The sequence below is a fragment of the Aphelocoma coerulescens genome, chromosome 28, assembly GCF_041296385.1.
Source record: "Aphelocoma coerulescens isolate FSJ_1873_10779 chromosome 28, UR_Acoe_1.0, whole genome shotgun sequence".
Taxonomy (NCBI): domain Eukaryota; kingdom Metazoa; phylum Chordata; class Aves; order Passeriformes; family Corvidae; genus Aphelocoma; species Aphelocoma coerulescens.
This window is the reverse complement of record NC_091041.1, coordinates 1,970,768-1,990,005: the sequence shown is the minus strand read 5'-3', so window position 1 is coordinate 1,990,005 and position 19,238 is coordinate 1,970,768. Positions and strand designations below refer to the sequence as shown.

At 66.3% G+C, this 19,238-nt stretch overlaps 1 protein-coding gene across 4 annotated transcripts in view; it reads left to right on the top strand.

The window, feature by feature from the left end:
* The window catches only part of NFIC (nuclear factor I C), a 45,134-nt gene that overhangs the window by 10,017 nt on the left and 15,879 nt on the right, over nt 1–19,238 (top strand). For all 4 annotated transcript variants that reach the window (XM_068997354.1, XM_068997352.1, XM_068997353.1 and 1 more), the window contains exon 2: nt 9,014–9,545. In XM_068997354.1, coding sequence (XP_068853455.1) covers nt 9,014–9,545 — 532 coding nt within the window. The remainder of the gene's footprint in view (nt 1–9,013; nt 9,546–19,238) is intronic.

Sequence of the window (19,238 nt, the reverse complement as noted above, 5' to 3'; positions counted from 1 at the left end):
GGGGCGCAGCTGCGGGCTGTCCTCATGTCACCCCTGCCTACGCAAGGACGTCCCCTGCTCGACCTCTTCGCAGCCGGGTCACACTCATTCCCTCCCGTCCAGCCCCCGGGGTCAGACCCTGTCACCTAACGCGGTGACACCCAGCACCGCCGTCTGCCCTTCCCGGCTGGCGTTCTCCATCGCTTGGCTGAGCACCCCTGGAAACGGCCTTTGTGAGCCTCCCGTGGGCAGCCCCTGACATCGAATCCCGTCGGATTAGCGAACGTACGGGATAAAAGCCTCGGCTTGGCGGCAGTTCTGTGCCGGGTGGGGGCTGAGGCGGTGGCCCTGCCAAGAAGGGACGATGCGCGGCCGGGTCCTGCCCCGGCTCCCGCTGAGGTCATGGCTATAGATAGCCCGGGAGGGCGCAGCGCCGAGGGCAGGATCCTCGTGCCGTTGCCAGCTGCACCGAGAGCCCTGTGGGCACCCGCTGCCTGGGAAGAGACGCTGCCAGGGCGCTGGGGCTTGCTGATGGATGGATTGGCTGGGCCAGCCACTGACCATCGCCAGGTGACAATCTGGTGCTGCGGGCTGTGACCCCACACCTGCAGGGATGCTCAAACCCAGCCACTCTCCATCCTCCGTGGTGAGTGGGGTCCTGCAGCCTCCGCTGACGCAGTGACCTGGGGTGGCTTTTTCCATTCCTCCCCACCACGTTTCCTTCTTCCTCTGCTCCCGAGCAAAAGCCAGGCTGGGGCACCCCCCACCCCCAGGGTGCACCCATGGGTGCAAAGCTGCTGGCTCAGGGAGTTGCAGGGCCAGGGTTTGCCCCCTCCAGCCCCCCAGTCTGGGTGCAGCTCAGCTCCCCACAAAGCCAGGCAGGCGTGTGCCCAGGGTGCCCCCGCCAGCCCCATGGGGCCCTGGAGCGCCGGGGTGGCTGGGGAAGGCGTTGTTGATGAGGGCACTAAAAATAGAGTGGGACTGGGATCTTAATGGGACTTTGTGGGAAACCTGGAAACATTTTCTCATCCCCATAAATGAGTCCAGATGCATTAACGATGACTGCATCGCATCCTGAGGTACCGCCGGAGGGAACCGGGACGCGCTCACCAGCTTCCTCGCCTTGCGGTGGGGAATTGGTTGGAGAGAGGAGTCACATTGGTTGGAGAGCAGCAGCCGGGGCGGAGCCGTGACCGCTGTATTCCATGTGGGGACAGGGACTGGAGCTTGCCCAGCATCACCTTGGTGAGGACCTCAGTCCCATCCCATGGTCCCTGTTGCCAGCGCCCATGGGTGCTCAGAGCTTTGCGTGCGGCGGGCAGCGTGCAATGTGCACGGGTTGGTCACGGCACCGCAGCCCCGTGAGCCTTCTGGAGCCCCCAGGCCCTGAGGTGGCCAGCGGGGGGAGGGTGAGGTGGTGCAGGAGGGCCACCAGTCCCAGGGCCAGTGGTGCTGGTACACTGGCACCCCAGTGTGCCCTGCAGTGGCATCGAGCTGTGGGATCGGGCCTGTCGAGGGTTTTTTTCCTGTTCCGTCACGGAGCTGTGACTGGGGTATTGGCTCCCGAAGCGCCCGACCCCACCGGGGGACCTTGGACTCCCCCAGGGGATGGCTCAGGGCCAGCCTGGGCAAGTAGCCCAGGGCGGGTGGCTGTTGGAGCCCACGTCACGAGGCAGGTTGGCACGGCCGTCTCCGCGGTATGGCAGTGTCACTCAGCGGTTACAGCGGCAGCCCGGGAGGCAAGGGCAGTCCCGCCCTCGCCTCAGTTTACATCCAGGTGGGGAACAGCACCCGGCACGGGAGGAGAGCACTCGCCCCCTGCCCCAACCCGGGCTGCTGACCCATCACGTGGGGGACAAGGGGACCGGCCGCAGCCACCGGCCTCCGCGCCGGGCACCGCCGGAGCCCAGCGTTCCGAACAGAGTCCCTTTGTGCAGGTCAGCCCCCACCCACTTCTGTCGCTTGGGAGGCATCCAAAACCCTCCCGAAATAGGACCCAGCCGGGCTCAGCCTTTGAATCTCCCCAGGAAGGCTCTGCTGAGCTGCTGAAAGCGGATGAACACCCCCCCTTCCACCCCGTTGAACCAGTCCCATCCTTCAGTGCTCGGCGTGTAGGGCCTGGCCAGGCTTAGAGGTGACCCTTCGGGGACACGCCCAGCCCCTTTGACCTCCAGGCACCACCCCGTGCCTCAGTTTCTCCATCTCTCTGTGGAGGGTCCTGGCAGGTTGTCCTGAGCACCCAGGGAGCCGATGAGATGCTGGAGGAGGGGCTGAGTCTTTGGCACATCCATGGCACAGCAAAGGCACTGGGGCTGTGGGGGAGCCATGAACTCTTCACCTCCAGGGCCCGGGGCTGGCCGATCCTCCTGCAAGATTGCCGATTCCACGGCAAAAGGATGGGGCTATTTTTAGCCACTGACTTGCTCCAGGGATTGGATTTGCAGCGGAGTGAGCCCCGCAAGCCCATCACAGCACTGCCCATCGTGGGGTGCAGAGATACCCCCAGTGCCAATTCCCCCAGCAGGCACCCCCAGGAGGGAGCTGGGGACACCTCTCTGCACCCCTACACCTTTAATGGTGTGTGATGGGGGGGAATTAATCCCCCTCGGAAAGGCCAGGACAAAGCAGGCAGGGCTAAAAATACGTTGGGAGGGAAATAAAACCTCCTGCTTCAGGGGCTAAAACCGGGCTCAGAGCCCTGAGCCCGGCCTGGGGGGCTGGAGGGACCCTTTCTGGTGGTGGCTCCTCCCCAGAGCGAACACGGTGCTGCCAGCCCCAACACATCTACCTCAGTTTCCCTCTGTGCTCCTGGGAACATCCTCCGTCCCTGGGTCACACCCTGGCAGCTCCCAGGCTGAGACCCTGGGATCTGGGACGGGCCAAGCGCTGGGTCTTGGGCACCACAGCCCCTGCCATGTGCCAGAAGCAGGGATGTGGGCACGGGCCACCCCCAGGGCCCCGCGCTGAGGCAGGGCAGGGTGGAGGAGCTGGCAGAGCCAGGACCCGTTGGCAAAGCTTTTTTTTCCAGTTCCATAAAATATTTCCCTTCCTTGGAGCCCCAGGGGAGTTTCGGCTGGGAAGCCACGTGGCTCTGGTGCTGCTGGCCACGGGATGCTTCCTAGGATGAGGGGACATCTCCTTGGTCCCCCCGGTGCTGCTTCCAGACCTCTCGCAGATCTCAGCAGCCACCGTCGCATCCTGCCTCTTCTGTGGGCTGGCCTGGCAGGTGACGTGCCTCAGTTTCCTTATTTTTGGAAAGGCAGCACCTCATCCTGGGGGCAGGTGGGGTCACCCTGGGAAAGTGGCTGAGCCGTCGGCTCCCAAACCCCAAAGGGGATGCGCACAGACAGCACCTGGGGAAACTGAGGCACCTGGGGAGTCCAAGTGACTCTTCAGGAAGGCAGCGAGGGGCTTTGGGCTCTCACACCACCGAATCTCCCTCACCAGGACCCTCTTGACTCCTCCACCACCCAGTGCTAGCCGTGTTGCTGCTGGATAGCATCCCTGGCGCATCCGTACCCCTCCCTGCACGTTGGGCACGCTGCTCCCCAGTTTGGGGTGCATTTAGGAAACCCGGGGACCGGCAGTGCCAGTTGTTGCCGGGGTGGGGGTGCACGCAAGCAGACCAGAGGCGGTGCTGGGCACGGTGTCGGGGCACGCAGTATGCCGCCGGAGAAGCCCCCTCCGGCTCCATCCCACCTGGGCCACCCCCAGCTGCCGTCTGCGGGGCGGGCTGTGCTGGCTGGCGGGGGCCCAGGCAGCGCTGGCACCGGAGCCCGGGGCTGCCAAGAGAGCTGCTTTTCTTCCTGCTGTTTTCCAAAGCAACTGGCAGGTTCTCTGCCGCCGCGGCCTCCTGTGACCCGCGGCCTCGGCGCGCTCCCCGCGCCCCCGCTCGCAGCCGCAGCACCTGCGAGGGCGAGCGCCGGCACCGCTCCCGCCCCGGCACGTAGGCGCGGGCAGGTGGGCACCGGCCCGGCACCCGGGGGCGGCGGGGACCTGCCTGCTCCAGGGTGGCTCAGAGGACCCGGCGGGGCGTTTGTGGGCAGTGCCAGGTGTGGGGACCCCAGCGCGGCTCAGTGAGGGGCGCGCCGTCACCGCGGTCCCGGGTGCGTGGTGAGCACCAGGGGCTGTACGAGCCCGCCCACCCCCTCCTGGGCTGGTCCTGAGCGGGGCTGAGCATCGCAGCAGTAAATGTGGGGTGGGAGCCCCTCTCTGCCGCATCTCTGCTCACTCTTCCACCAGAACCCGTAGTGGGAACAGTCCAGCCCACCCAGAGCCCCCAGCCATGTGTGGATGTCGGCTGGGGGATGCTCTTGGCTCTGCGGGGGAAAAGAAGCCACAGGGTCTGGAGACAGGAGCTGCGAGGAGGTTGCACGGTGTCCTGCCTTCACCTCCACCTGTGCCAGGGGTGCCAGCCAGATGCCCTGGGCACCGAGGCTCTGTGCCCCGGCGTGGGCTGCAGAAGGGGTTTTGCAAGTGAGGGGCTGGGTCAGCCAGGAGCTGGGGGGGGGAACGTGGCTGCGACAGAGTGTTCTGCCCCACGGGCAGCTATGTCGGGGGGCCGGGAGTGCACAAGCAAGGCCAGCTCCCCTGGGAGCCTCAACTCGTGCCCCCGGGCCCCCTCGCCGCCCCGCCCCAGCGCAGCGCTGCCGCTCTCCCGGGCCGGGGAAGCCGCGTTCCGATGCGGAGCAGGCCGGGACGCCCGGCCGCGCCACACCGGCGAGCAGCAGAAATTATGAATAAGCTCTTGTTAATAAATACTTTATGATGAATCCAAATAGATTTCCTCCTCTGGAGCAATTATTGTAAAATGGGCTCTAATAGGGTGCAGGGCGGCCCCGGGAAGGGCTGGGTGCCTTTCAGGGCCTAAGTGCCTCCTTCCATCCCCTCTAATGAGCACTTCCCAATCATTTGCATCTGTCTCGGCAACAGGTCTCATTACCAGGTTAACTCATTACCCAGAGCCGCTTCGGCGAACAGTTATAAGCGGCTACTGGAGGCTCCGCGGTCCACGCCAAGGGCATCCGCGGGCTGTGGCGAGGGGAAAGTAAGTTCCCGCTGTGCCCCTTTCAGGTACAGGGATTTTCAGGATTACCGGAACCTCTGTAGTCGCATCCCCTCCCTGCCGCCGCGCCGAGGCTTCCCATGGGGGCACGGAGCCCGGCGCCCGACTTGCCAGCCCCTGCCCGGGCTCGCAGGGCCGCGGGGAGCGGGACCTGGCAGGAGCGGCGGCCGTGGGAGCCGGCAGCGGTTCGGAGGTGTGTGGCTGCTGCAGGGGCGGCTGAGCATCCTTTCATGAAGTAAACGCTGTGTGGTCCCTGCAGGGCTGCGGTGCAGCGAGGTTGTCCCGCGTCGCGCCCCGCCCGCGGTGGGGATGGCATCCCGCTGCTCCCCGCAGCCGAGGCCGTGCTGGTGGGGAGCAAAACCGACTGCCGAGGTGTCTGACCCCTCCCGTCCCGCTCCTCCTCCTCCGCCCCTCACCCCAGCGCCTCCCCCGTGAAAACTGCTCGGGAATTTCCTGAGGAAACGTTGGGTTTTTTTGGTTTTTTTTTTTCTTTCATTGGAAAATTCAGGCTGTTTCACTGAGCCCGACCTGTTTGGACAAGGCGCTGGAGCGGAGGATGTTCGGAGGGTGGCCAGCCCATGCCGCGGTGCCCGTGCCAGGTGCTGTGTCCCTGCGTGGCACAGAGCATCCCCCCTGCCCCAGGGTGGAGGGTCCCCGGAGTGCAGAGCCCCGGTGCTGCCGAGCCGGCGGCACAAGCAGGGGAAGAGGCAGCGCCTCAGCTGTGCCCCTTCCCACTCCCTGGCGCTGCCAAACCCTGGGCTGCGGAGGAGTTAATCCTCCGTGGTATGCCCAGCTCCACACACAGCATCCCTCCTTCCTCTCCCCACTCCACCGCAAGACAGAGCCGGGCTTGACCCGTGCCTCAGTTTCCCCTCACAGCACCTGGCACGGAAAGCCAGCGCTCCAGCAGCCCCTGGAAAGGGGGTGCAGGGGGGCCCGGAGCAGGGCCGGCAGCACCCGACGCAGGCGTGCTGCTGCCTCGGTTGCAGGGCTTTACAAGCCTGGGCTGGATGAGGCCCAAGGGCAGTCTCTGCTGCCAGATTCTCATCCGGAAATGCCCCGGGAGCAGCCTCGTCTGGGGTATTGCAGCACGTCTCTGCTTCCCAGCCCCGCAAAGGAAAACAGCAGGAGAAACACTTAACCAGTCCTTTGCCGGCACTCGGGCTGCTGGATGGGGGGAACGGGGTGCGAATCTGGGACTGGGACGGACAGACAGTGCATCCCTGCCTTCGCCTTCCCGAGTGGATCCGGTGTGCAGCTGGCTGGTGCCAGCCGGGATGCTGTGCCCGGCTGAGGGGCTCGCTGGCTGCAAGGCTGGGGACGGTGCCCAAGTCCCGCAGCGTGTCCCCTCAGCCCCCAGCAGCAGCGTTCCCGTGTGGTTGTCCTGGTGCCCCCCGGCCGCCCTCGCCTGCCCTGCTAAAGCAGCTTAACCGCGGCATCGCGGCGCGGGATAAGCCGGGCGGGAGGGAAAGTTGGCGAGGGGCTGATTGGCTTTGGGTGCAGCTCCCGGCCTGCCGTAATCCCGGGCAAGGGGGGTCTGCGATGGCTCCGGGGACACCGAGGGCTGCAGGGGCTCCTGCACGCAGCGGGTTTTTGGAGAGTCTCAGTTGTGGGTCCGAGTGAGAACTGCAAATTCTCGGCACCGTGGCGGGGGAGGGCACAAAACCCGGGGCTTGCTGCTGCTACCCCGGGGCAGAGCACCGAGCACCCCCGGCTCCTACGGTGAGCACAAGCAGCACCCACGGGTGCTGCCTCTCCCAACCCGGATAACCTGGTTCCTGCCACGCTTCCCCGCAGTGGTGCCTGGGGTGGCACTTCCCAAGCGGGAGAGCAGGGATGGGGACAACGGCGTGGTGTCCCCCCGGCCCTGTGGCCAGCCCTGCCGCCGGCTGCCTGGGGAGGGTGGCGGGGCCAGGGGATGGCAGCAATTTGTCGGGCTCGTCTGAATAACCGGCCACCAAGGAAGATCAGCCGCCCACCGCCCCGGCCAAGTATTGTTTTTGGAACTCACTGCTGCTTTTTTCGGCTCCTGTCTTACTTTTCTTTGACCTTCTTCCCTGATTTAAGACACATGCCCAGCCCTTGCCCAGCTGCACTGAATTAGCGGCTGCTGCTGGGGAGGGAAGTGGGAACCAGACCCTGTGGCCGCCCCGAGAGCAGCCGGCGGGGACAGGTCCCCCAGGCAGAGACGGGTCCTCCAGGCAAGGAGGGGTTCCTCTGGCAGGATGAGTCCCCTGGGCAGGGACGGGTCCCCAAGGTTAGGAGGGGCTTGCCAGCAGATTTGGATCCCTACTGGTGCAATGGGCTCTCCAGGGAGGGGACAGTCCCCTGTCCCTTGTTGGGCATGGGAGGGACACCTGTGGGGTCACAGCTCTGGGTTCAGAGAGGGGCTGGGGTCTCCCAAGGGTGGCAGGGTCTGTGCCTGTGTCTGGGACTTTTAGGGGATTAGCGGGGCTGTGCCGGGGATTGGGGCTGGCAGTTACCGGTGTCAGGGACAGTGTGGTCTGTACTGGGATGCCTGTGCCAGGTCACAGCAGGGTCTGTGTAGGGGTCACTGGTTCAGGGGACACCCAAGGCTGTGCCATGGGACCTGTGATGGCTGTTGGCAGGGTTTGTGCTGGGGTGGGAGTTTTAGGGTTAATGGGATCTGTGCTGGATTTGGGAACCAAGTAGGAGTTAGCAGGGTCTATATGGGGCCGATCCTTGCCAGGAGCCTGTTTCAGGGGACATTGTTCCCTCCAGGAAGGGTCACTCTGGGACACAGCTGCTTCAGCCAGGGAATGGCATCGCTGCTCTGGGATGAGTGGGGCCAGATCTGGAGCACTTGCCCCGTCCCACAGCCACGGCCCTGTCCTCTCCCAGCTACTGCCCATGGCCACCTCCTCACCCCAGAGCAGCACTTGCCCTTGGCACCCTTCCCAGGCAGGGGCAGTTGTCACCAGCCCCGCCCCTGCCAGCCCTGACACCCTGCAGCAGGAATCCAGCTGAGCTCCTTCCTCCTCCTCTGCCCCACAGTCATGAGGGACACCAAGGGCCAAATCCTGCCCTTGGGGAGCAGCTTGGTGCCACCTTGGCTATGCACAGGGATGTTCAACTCTCTGCCTGCTGCTTTCCAAGCTCTGCTGCTCCTCACCAGGAAGGCTCCCAACACCTTTCCATCCCATGGTGGGATTGTGGGCCGCCCCAGCCAGGAAGCACTGATTTTCCAAATTGGAAAAAAAAAAAAAAATGGGATGCGGGAAGGAGGGGCCAGCGAGGGGGATGCATTTTCCTTGTTTTCTTTTTGGGGCCGGACTCATCCAGCAGCGCTCGCCAAATGGAAAAAGGCAGTCAGAGCACGCCTTGTGTGCCGGGCCAGGCGCCAGCCGCCGGGCTGGCTGCAACTGGGGCAAACTGGGGGAGTTTCTACTGGTCCAGAGGGAGTGGAGAGGTCCAAGGCACCCACAGCTCAAGCGGGAGCACCCGGCATGCTGCAGGCGTGGGGGACCCGGCACTGGGGTGTCGCGGTCTGGCAGCACCTGACGCCGGCACAGCGGCTCCGGTGGGCACGGTGTCAGCTGGGATTTCAGGTGGGATTTCTGCACCTGGTGGGAGCAGATCCTGGCATGCAGATCCTGCGAAGGGGAGAGGGTCCAGGTGCTGCTGAGGTGGCCGCCCTTGTGCAGGTGCCTGTCCCCCTGTGGCACTGCTGGCTCCAATTTGGCCCAGCCACTCCCAGCGGGTTGTTGGTCCGGGAAAATTGCAGCCAGTGGGATTTATGGAGGTCTTCTGGGATGGGGATAACCCTGCTGTGTGGTGAGGGGATCCCCATCCCTGGTGGGCATGTGCCTCTGCCACATCTTTTCCTTCTGGTTGCACTGGGACGCAGTGGGAATGAGCCTGGCAGGTCCCCAGGGCTCCCCAGCCACCCCGGGAGGGAGCTTGGAGGGAATCAGCCAGGAGTGACCCCCTCTCCCTCTGCTCCCACAGGATGAGTTCCACCCCTTCATTGAGGCGCTGCTCCCCCACGTCAGGGCCTTCGCCTACACCTGGTTCAACCTGCAGGCCCGCAAGCGCAAGTACTTCAAGAAGCATGAGAAGAGGATGACGAAGGATGAGGAGAGGGCGGTGAAGGATGAGCTGCTGAGCGAGAAGCCGGAGGTGAAGCAGAAATGGGCCTCGCGCCTCCTGGCCAAGCTGCGCAAGGACATCCGGCCCGAGTGCCGCGAGGACTTCGTGCTCTCCATCACAGGCAAGAAGCCCTCGTGCTGCGTCCTCTCCAACCCCGACCAGAAAGGCAAGATGCGCCGCATCGACTGCCTGCGGCAGGCGGACAAGGTGTGGCGGCTGGACCTGGTCATGGTCATCCTCTTCAAAGGGATCCCGCTGGAGAGCACCGACGGCGAGCGCCTGGTCAAGTCGGGCCAGTGCAGCAACCCCATCCTCTGCGTCCAGCCCCACCACATCAGCGTCTCTGTCAAGGAGCTCGACCTCTACCTGGCGTACTTCGTCCGTGAGAGAGGTGGGTGCTCGTCTGCCCGCAGGGCAGAGTCTGGCTGTGCCCTGCCACAGCCGGCTCCGGGGGGTTTGTTTTAGCTTTCCCTCCCCGTCTGTCCCATCCCCATCTCCAGCTGGGGACGCTGTTCCTGGATGCCTTTCCCATTGCAGACCTTGCAGTGCTTCCCTCTCTCCAAACTGCTTCTTGGGTGGGTGCCCCCCACCCTGGCCCCTCTCCCCCAGCCAGGACTGATCCCAGCTGCCTGGGAGGAGGAGGAGGCAAAGGTCCCTGAGGATGCTCCTGTCTCAGAGCATTCCCAGCATGGAGTTTTGGGGGTTAAACCCAGAGCTAACCCCACATCCTTCGCCTAGCTGAGGGGAGTGGGTGGGCAGCGTGGGCGGGGAAGGGACAGCCTGTTCCTGCTGCATCCCCAAGGGCTGGAGCTGGGAGAGGTCCAGCAGTGCCCATTTGCCATGGGCTACAGTGCCAACCCCTCAATGCCAGAGCAGGGACAGGAGCAGCGAGGCCGTCTGGGGAGGGGGCAGTGATAATGTTGGTGGGGGCAGCTCCTGCTGTGCCCTGAGGAGATGCTGGTCCCGGCCCTTCACCTGCCTGGGAGTCCCATGGACTTGCTGGGAGAACTGGCTGCTTTCATTGCAGCAAGCAGGGTCAGACCTGCTCTCAAAGCTGTCGGTCAAAAGGGGGAAACTGAGTCACGGTGTGCGGTGCAGGCAGCAGGTCTCGGTTTGGGTCCCTGAGCCGCCATCCTCAGCACTGCTTCATGTCGCCTCCCTGCGTGCTGGAAGAGAAAGCTCATTAGAAGGTATTTTACCTGGGCAGGTTTGTTTTCCCTGGCTGGTGACATGCTGGCACAGACGCTCTGGCAGCAGCTGGGGTCCCCCACAGACCCTGCCAACCCCCCAGCACCCCCAGGTGCACAAGGGGCCAGGGGAGATGCTGTGTGACCCCGGGTGAGGGCTGGGCTGTTGCGCAGGGCTGGTTCACAGACAGGAGGGTCGGTGACTTGCAGCCTTAGGGACAGTCAAGGGGCTTATGGCCACCTGTGGCCAGGCCAGGCTACCCAGGTGAGCGGGGACTAGGCAGTACCTCCTGCCCTTGCCCACAGCGCCTGGTGATGCCCCCCGGCCCCGTGAGCCCACCCCCGTTGACACCACGGCAGGGGGAGCGTGGGACTGGTGGCTCTTTGCCTGGCACTGGCCAGAGCCCAGGGACAGACAGTGACACCACAGAGGCCACCTTGATGCCGGCAGTGCCAGCAAATCAGGTGCCAGCGTTGTGAATCATGGTGGGCACACGCTCTGCCCAGCCATCCGTGGGATATGCTGGGTGTCACTGGGGAAACTGAGGCAGGGCGGGCATGTGACCTCCCCCACTACCCAGGGGAGGGGCTTGGCAGGACTACCAGGCCCTCGTGGCTTTGGGGAAAAGCGAGGACACAGCCTCCAGCAGGGAACAGCCAGGGCCAGACCCTGCCCCAGGGCCCAGGTGGGACCCCGGGCTGGTGCGGGGCACAAAGTGTGGTTGCACACGCGTGTGCGGCCAGGACCTGCCGGCCCGGCCGTGTCTCCCGGCGGGTGAGCACGTGTGCTGCCAGCACCACGCGGCTGTGCCCACGCCCGTGACTCGCCCGCTCCAGGGCAGCGTGGGACCCAACGGGGCCTGGCACCGCCGCTTCCCAGCAGGGCACTGGGGAGAGTGGGTGCTCTGCCGGGAGTGGGGGGGCCCAGTGTGCAGGCTGGGGGCTCTGGGTGTGCTGTGCACCTGGGCCGGGAATGGGGTGTCATGTACTGGGCTGAGACATGGCCATGCTGGGCTGAACTGGGATGGCGTACTGGGCTTAACTGGGGTGCTGCATGCTGTGTACGGACTGGCATGGCGTTGCTGCATACTGGGCTGGACTGGGGGCACCCTGTGCTGGCTCAGCTGGGGGTGTAGTGTCACACTGGGCTGGGGTACCCTGGACTGGGCTGAACTGGGAGCACCCTGATGCTGGACTGGGAGCCCTACAGTGGCCGAGCTGAAGGCAGGGACCAGGACCCCTATTGCATCTGCAAGGGGGTCCCCATATGCCACCTGGTGTGCCTCACTGGGGTGCCATGCCAGCAGGTTCCCTGGCCATGCTGTGTCCAGCTGCTGTCCCCGGGAGGTGGCTGCCCCTCTGCCACCCCTCACCCCCCCACCGGCGACCTTGACCCCGGTGTCTGGGTCCCCAGCAGCCGCAGTCACCTGACTGTCTAATTGGGAACACAGCGGCTGTAAATACTCCCTGATAAGGCCTGGCAGCCTCTCACTTTCACTGTTAAGGTCGCTCTGCCCCTGGTTAAGGGGGACCAGGATGGGCCAGGAGCAATGGCGTGGGACCCCTGAGGTGCTGCAGGGTGCTGGGTGCTCGGCATGGTCCGGTCCCAGTCCACAGTGGGCATGTTCTGTCAGGCTGTGGCTGATGGGAGGGGTCTCTGGTCTCCCACCTTGGTGGGGAAACTGAGGTAGGGAGGGACACGGAAGAAGCCACCACATCGATGGGACCCTGCATGGCACGGCCAGGCTGGTGACAGCACTCGAGGGGTGCTGGGGATCACTGTACCACCGCCTTGTGGGCTCAGTGAGCTTCTCCCTGCCCGACACGCTGCCCTCCTGCTCCCTCCTGCCGGCTCCCTCCTACCTGCTCCTGCCCGGCACACTGCCCGTTCCTACCTGCCCCCTCCTGCCTGATTCTGCCTCCTCCCTCCTTCCTGCTCCCTCCCGCCTGCCCGCTCCTGCCCTCTCCTGCCTCCTCTCACCTGCCTGCCCGCTCCCCCGAGCCACCCGCAGCATCCCCAGCCCTAAGGAGAGGGGCCTGGGAGGGTCTCTCCCGCGCAGGGCCCCCCCGGCCGGGCAGTCCGGGCTCCCCGCAGCCCCCGCGGCCCCCCGTTATCAGCCCGAGCACGTGCGCCCGCGCTCCCCCGCCCCCGCCGCCCGGTTTTGCCGATGTCAGCACAATTTCCCAGCCGCTGCTCTGGCAACGCCAGGGAGGGGGGGGATGGAGGAGCCCCCGGCCCTGCGCTCTCCATCCGCAGTCTGGGGCAGCTCGGCAGGGGCTGAGCGCCCGGACGGCTCCCCCAGGCCGATGCCAAGGGCGGGCTCTGCCCCTCGGCTCTTCCCCCTATCTTCGGCTTTCCGTGCCCCCGGGATGGGCAAACTGAGGCACGACCTGTGCCGGGCTGGGGGGAGGCCCCGTCCCGGCCCTGCCGGCCCCGGGGATGGCCGCGGGGTGCAGGGAGAGCTGAGCGCCTGGGCCCTCCCCAGAGCAGCACCGGCCCTGCTCCCATCCTGCACCCAGCCCTACGACCGCCACCCCCGGTACCTTTGGGGCGGGATAGGATCAGGATGGGTGCGGGATGGGAGCAGGGCTGGATGCAGGATGGGTGCGGGAAGGGCAGGGGATGTGAGCAGGGTTTGATGCAGGTTGAGTGCTGGATGTGAGCAGAGCTGGTTGCAGGATGGATGCAGGATGGGAGCAGGGCTGGATGCAGGATAGATGCAGGATGGGTGCGGGATGGGTGCGGGGCTGGGTGAGGGCTGGGCTGTGCACACCGCAGTGGGGGAGGGGACGGCGCTGCAGCCCAGAGCTGGGTGTGCGGCGGGGGGGCGGGGGGGCTGGGGGGGAGCTCGGAGGTCGCTGGTGAAAGTCAAAAGCATTGCAGTAAAATGGTAATCAATCTCCCCAGCCGATGGTGCCAGGACCTTCGGAGCATTACGGAGAGATTCCTCCCAGCAGCTCCCGACGGCAGCAGCCAGTGGGGGGGGACAGTGCCCCCCCCCGCACCCTCCCGTCAGTGCTCCCCACCTCCACGGGCTCTCTTGCTGCACCCTCACCGTGGTGCCTCCATCCCTGTATCTCCATCCCTGCATCCCCCGTCCTTGCATTCCCACGCTGGTAGCTCCCATCCTTGGACCCCATCCCCCCCAGGCTCCCAGAGCGGGGGAGAGGCAGAACAGGGGCAGTGCTGGCCCCTCACACCCTCTGAGGTTCCCTGCCCCCCCTCCCAGCCATCATGCTCAGCGGGGCAGGGGTCGGGGCTCTGCCCTGCTGTGAGCTTTTCCTGGCAGTGTCCCCAGCTGAGCCCCCAGGCCGAGTGGGGTGGGAGCAGATGGGTGTCCAGGGCAAGCAGGCAGTGGGCTCCAGGGTGGCATCGAGCTCCTGGCAGCCCCGGCCATGTCTCCGCCAGCGGACAGCACCTGGGGGGAGGCGGGGACCCCCACGCTGTGCCAGCATCTGCGTCTCCCACCGCCTGGCAGCCCCTTATCTCCCCCCACCAGCCTCGCCGCTGGCTGCAGCACGAGGCAGATGGCACCAATCTGCCGGGGAGCCCGTGCCAGGGCTCTCATCCCAGGCGCGCTGTGGCCGTGCCAGGCCGGCCGTGCCAAGCGTCTGCTCAGCCCCTCCAGATGGAGGGGCAGGCGTTTCCCTGGGCACCGCCGCTCCGCCAGCCCCCGTGCAAATATTTATTGCCAGGGTCGTGAGAAGATTGATGGGGTTCACAATATTTGGGATCTGCCGTTCACAGAGCTGGGCACCAGCGGGCAGGCAGGCTGGAGAACCCCCCAGCACACAGATGAGCACGGGCAAACCTTCCCCCTGTTCCAGGTATCTCTACTCGCAGTTAAACAGCCAGGGACACCAGGGTTGAGGGGAACGAGGTAGGCAGAGCCCAGCAAGTCCGGGAAGAGACCCCCGGGAAAGGGCACGAGTGTACGAGAGAGCAGAGAATCCGCAGGGGCTGGGTGCCTGCCCCCAGAGCTGCGTGCTGCAGAGGCGGGATGGGAGGGGGCTCCCCAGGGTGCCACGCCCCCGCCACCCCTGTCTTCTGCAGCGTCACTGCCCGGGGTCCCGCCGTTCCCGAGCCCGGCCCCGCTGCGAGCCTGGCGCTGGCACGGCCGGGGCGGTTTCCATGTGCTCGAGCTCTCCGGATCGATGTGCCGGCGACCTTGGGGAGGTCAGGGCTTCCCCGGCTCTCCCGCAGTGCGCCGAGCCGGCTGCGTGCCGGAGCCGGACGGCTTCCCCGCAGTGCCCGCTGCCAGCCCCGGCCCCGCGTCACCAATGAAGCGAGTTGCGCCGTGCTCAGCCCGGCGGCCCCGGCAGCGTGAGCGGTGCCTGCCGGGGACCTGGCACACGGTGCCACGTCCTGTGCTGCCGGAGGGGACAAGGGGCCAGAGCGGTTCCGCGCACCGTTAGGCGCCCGATGAATAAAAGATGAGCGAGCTGCTCTCACGAGCACCTGCCGTCCCCCGCCCTCGCCACCCGCCGTCCCCCGCGCTGGCAAGCGCCGTGCCCTCCCCGGGGCCGCAGTTGCCATCCTGGCCGGGTGCCCGGCTTCGTGCTGCGCTGGCAAGGGACAGCTGGGGCGGCAGATGCCCACGGTGCTCTCTCCCGCCCGTGGCCGCGGGAGGGGGGAGAACAGACGCCGGCAAGCCCCCGGTGTGCCCCTGCACCCCCGATCAGGGCTGGCACTGCCAGCTGGGGCATGGGGTCGGTCCCCTGTCACACTGGCCCCTGCACTGGGGTCTTGGCCCTTGGGAAGGGCTTGAGCCTGCTGCCGCAGCCCTGCGTGGTGGTGAGGCAGGGGCTGGTTTTGGGGGAGCATCGGAGGGGCCATGGTGGGGGCCCATGGGACTCTGGGGGGAGGCTGGCTGTGCTGTGGGGCTCTGCCATGGGGCTGGGATGGGCAGAAAGATAGTGGCAGCATATTTCCTTTTCCCTGTCTCTGTCCCTTTTCCTTTCCCTTTCTCTCCACTTTAATTTCTTCCTTCCTTTCTCCCTCCCTCCCTTCCTTTCTCTCCTTTCCCTCTCCCATCCGTCTCTCTTCTCTCCCACCCCCTCCCAGCAGCTGCACCCCCAGGTGCCCCCAGCTCAGGGCGCAGCGGCTGGATGCCAGCACCCCGCAGGGGAGAGTCCCAGGGAAGGGGGGGGGGGCTCAGCCTTCCCTTTGTCTGTCCCACTCTCCCCATCCCTTTGCCCGCTGCCATCTGTCCCCGCTCGCCTCCGCGGGCGCCGGCAGCCCTGGATGGAGCCCAGGCCTGGCAGGGCTGAGCGAGGGGGCGGCCGCGCCGCCCGCCTGGGGGGGTTCCCCCCGGCCGCTGCCATCTCCCCGTGCCGGCCGGGGTCGGCCGAGGACAAACCCGCTCGCTCCCAGCGCCGCTCGCTCGCAGCCGCCGGCCAACGTGCTCGCGCCTCCCAGGCTCCCGCCCGGGCCAGCTGGCCGCGGCCGGCGTACGTGGCAGCGGGGCGCGTCCGTCCCCCCCGCCACCGCCCCGCCACCTCGGGGGATGCCTCCGGCCAGGACCTCCCCGGGGCTTCGCTCGGCAGAGGGAGGAGGAGCTGCCGCCCCCGCAGCGTTCGTGGCTAAGGCCCAGCAAAGTCGCCCCACCCCGACGACCCCGCAGCGCTCCGGGCATGGCGGGGGGCACTGGGGGCGGGGCGGGATAAGGAGCGGGGAGGGGGCGTCCCGCGCCCCGGCGCGCCGGCCGGCCCGGCTGAGCCAGGATTTACCCGGCACACGCGGCGGTTCAGGGTATTATATAAAGGAGGTTACACAAGCAGGACTGTTCCGGGTTTATGTAAGGGCCACCCCAGCCTGGCGGCAGAGGGATGGACGGTGGGACGGGCAGCGAGACGGGCAGTGCCGCTCGGACCTGGGGGTCACTGTGGGACTGGGACGAGGCGTTCTGGGGCTCTGACAAGGCAGGGCCCCCAAATCACACCCTCCCACAGCCTCGCTCGCCCCAGCCCTTGCAGTAGGATCTGCCCCACGGCACACTGGCTCCCTCCGGTCTCCAGGCGTCTCCCATCCTGACCAGGCTGTTCACTCTGGGCCCTTCTGGTTCTCGCTGTGGTCATGGCCAGCCGGAGGAGCGCAGTGACACCTGAGCAGGTGCTGGGGCTTTGTGGCCACGGAACATGGGGGCAGTTCCCCCCCAAGCCAGCCCCCAAGGGAAACTGAGGCACGGGGCAGAAGCCTGCAGGCAGCAGTGCTGAACCCTCGCCCATCTCCTGCTCTCAGTTGGCAGAGCTGGGGAAGAAGGAGGAAGACTGCTGCCCTCGATGGGGGGCTGGGACTGCTCACACCGGCGCCAGCAGCTCCCCCAGCCCCCGGCATCCTCCAGCCTCTGCGCCTGCGCCCGCGCCGTTGCCGGTAACACCGTGCCCTGTTACCGTCAGCGCTCGGGCACCGAGCCAGGGCTCTCCCGCGGCTGCGCCAGCCCCGGGGGGCACCCGGCCTGCAGTGACACCCCCCAGGGCCGGCCCTGCTGCCCGGGGGTCGTTCCCACGCGCTGAGACCGCGGGCGGGTGTCGCTGTGGGGCCCGGGGGCACCGTGCCAGCCAGCAGGGCCGGGGTGCGGGATCCGTAATTCAATGGGTGGCACGGGGCCAGGCTGCCAGCGCGGCCCGGAGCCCAGGCAGCCCGCGCCCCCCCCGGGCACACACTTGGCTATTTTTAAAAAAGAGATTGGATCGACCTGTTTGGGCACTGAGCACTCTCCTCCACCTCGCCGGAGACGACCCTGGCACTGAACCCCCTCCCCCCTGAGCGCCCCACAATGTGGCAGCAGGACCACCCCCACCTCCATCCCCCATCCCGGCCCTCCGAGGGGGTGTGGAGGGCACAGGATCACCGAAGCAGCGGGGGCATGGGGAGAGCTTTACAGGCTTCTTTCTCCTCTCTGGTGCAGTCGAGCCACTTGTTGGGTCCTGGATCTGGAGTCTCCCCAAAACACCCCTCGTGGGGAGCGAGGCCCGGGAGCCCAGGGCTCCCTTCGCCATTTTAGCGCGCGCCAGCCGGCGCAGGCGGCCGTCACATGGCGGTGAGAGCAGCGCTTGGCCCGGCCGCCCCGCCGAGGAGGCAGCCAGAAATCTGCTGGCGGGCTCGCCCGCCCAGCCACGAGGAGCGCCGGGGGTACCGGGCCCGCGGCCCCGGCCTCGCACCCTCTGCCTCCATCGGCCCGGACACGAGGGTGCAGGGAGGGGCCGGCCCTGCTGCCAAACCTGCGAGCTCGGGAAAGTCCCCGCTGCTCCTCGGGCTGCTGTGGGTGGGAGCGGAGTGCTCGGTTTGGGGGCAGGTCCCCGGGGTGTCCCTTGGGAAGGGGGGTCAGTGAGGTGGCGTTGGCGGTGCTGGGTCAGGGTGGTGCCGTGGGACGGTGTGGGGGTACAGGGACATGAGGCCCACCCGGGGGGCACCCAGGGTTAGTGCCTGGGTGCCCTGGGGGAACAGGGACCAGACTGGAGTGGTTCGGTGTGGGCAAAGGTCCATGTGGGGCACCTCAGGACAAGCAGTGGTGGGGGTCCCTGGGCTGTGTGGGCGCCTCAGAGGTACCAGGCGAGGGCACAGCCTGGGGGGCTACCCAGAGGCCGAGCACCCCAGGATTGGGCAAGTGGGTGCTATCTGGGAGGCAAGTGGGGCCCCAGGGAGCCCTGAGGCCACGGTGGGGGGCTGTGGGGAGCCGGGCCGGCCTCAGGCTGTGACCGCCAGCCTCCGTCCCGCGCCTTGGCCGGGCTCCACCACTAACCACTTCCAGAGCCGCCGCCAGATTTGTTGTTTTTAGAGGCGAGGAGGGGCCGTGTCCGGCCACGCGGTGCCCCTGGATGCGCGGGGGGTCCCCGCTGCCACTCCCCCCTGTCCCAGCTGGTTTGTGCCCCACTCACTCCCACCACCCGTGCCCCGATACTTGGGCACGTGGCCGCTTCAAAATGGGGGAATAAGGTTAGAAAAAGAAAAATGGAGAGGAGGGAAGGAAAAAAAACCCTGCGCCCGTCTCCAGGGGGAGTTTCTGCTCCCTAAAATGGCTGCCTGGAGGGAGCCAGGGGTGCGGGCACGGGAGGGGCTGGTGGTGGGGAGCAGCTTCAAGGCAGGATGCCATGGGGCTGCCAGCGTGGTGCCAGGCTGGCACGGGGTGGGTGGAGGGGAACGCGGCAGCTGGGCAGGGAGACAAAATGGCTGATTCGGCATCGGTGTTGAGCAGCACCAAGGGGGTGTGGGCACACAGGGCTGTCAGGCTGGGAGGTGGCACAGTCCCACTGCCCCCATGGATAGTGTGCCAGGTGGGCAGCACACAGGGGTGTCAGGGTGGGGGGTGGTGGCATGGTGCCCACATGGATAACTTGCCCAGCCAAGGATAACCAGCCTGGGAGCCACATGTGAGTGCAAGGGACTTGAGGGGAAAAAAAGGGGGTAGAAAAACAGGGGGAAAGGGAAAAATCCCAAGGCGGGCACATGGGCCGGCAGTGGCAGCTGCGTGGTTTTGATGGTGTTTTTGGATTGTCTCAGCCCTTTCCCGACATCTGCCAAGACTGCCAGAGAGAAATGCCGAAGGCCAGGGGGTGGGAGGAGGCTGGAGAAGCAGTGGGAAGAAGGAGTATGGGGGAGAAATACATGGCAAAAGTCATGGAAGGGCTTTGGGAGCAGCCAGGTGAGGAAGGATGCTCCTGACTGCCGTGTCTGTGCCGTGCCAGGGCTGCTGAGCTCAGCATCTGAGCTGGGATATTTTTAGCCAAGAGAGAGCAGGGCCGGACGGGGCTCCAGGGGTCAGCGCAGGTGCTGCCCCAAGCCCTGCTGCCCTCCAGGAGCTGGGCAGAGGCAGGACAAGGTGCCACAGGTTATGCCATGCTGCAGTTACGCTGCCTGGTGGGGCAGCACTGGGTCACGGATGTGGCTGGAGAGA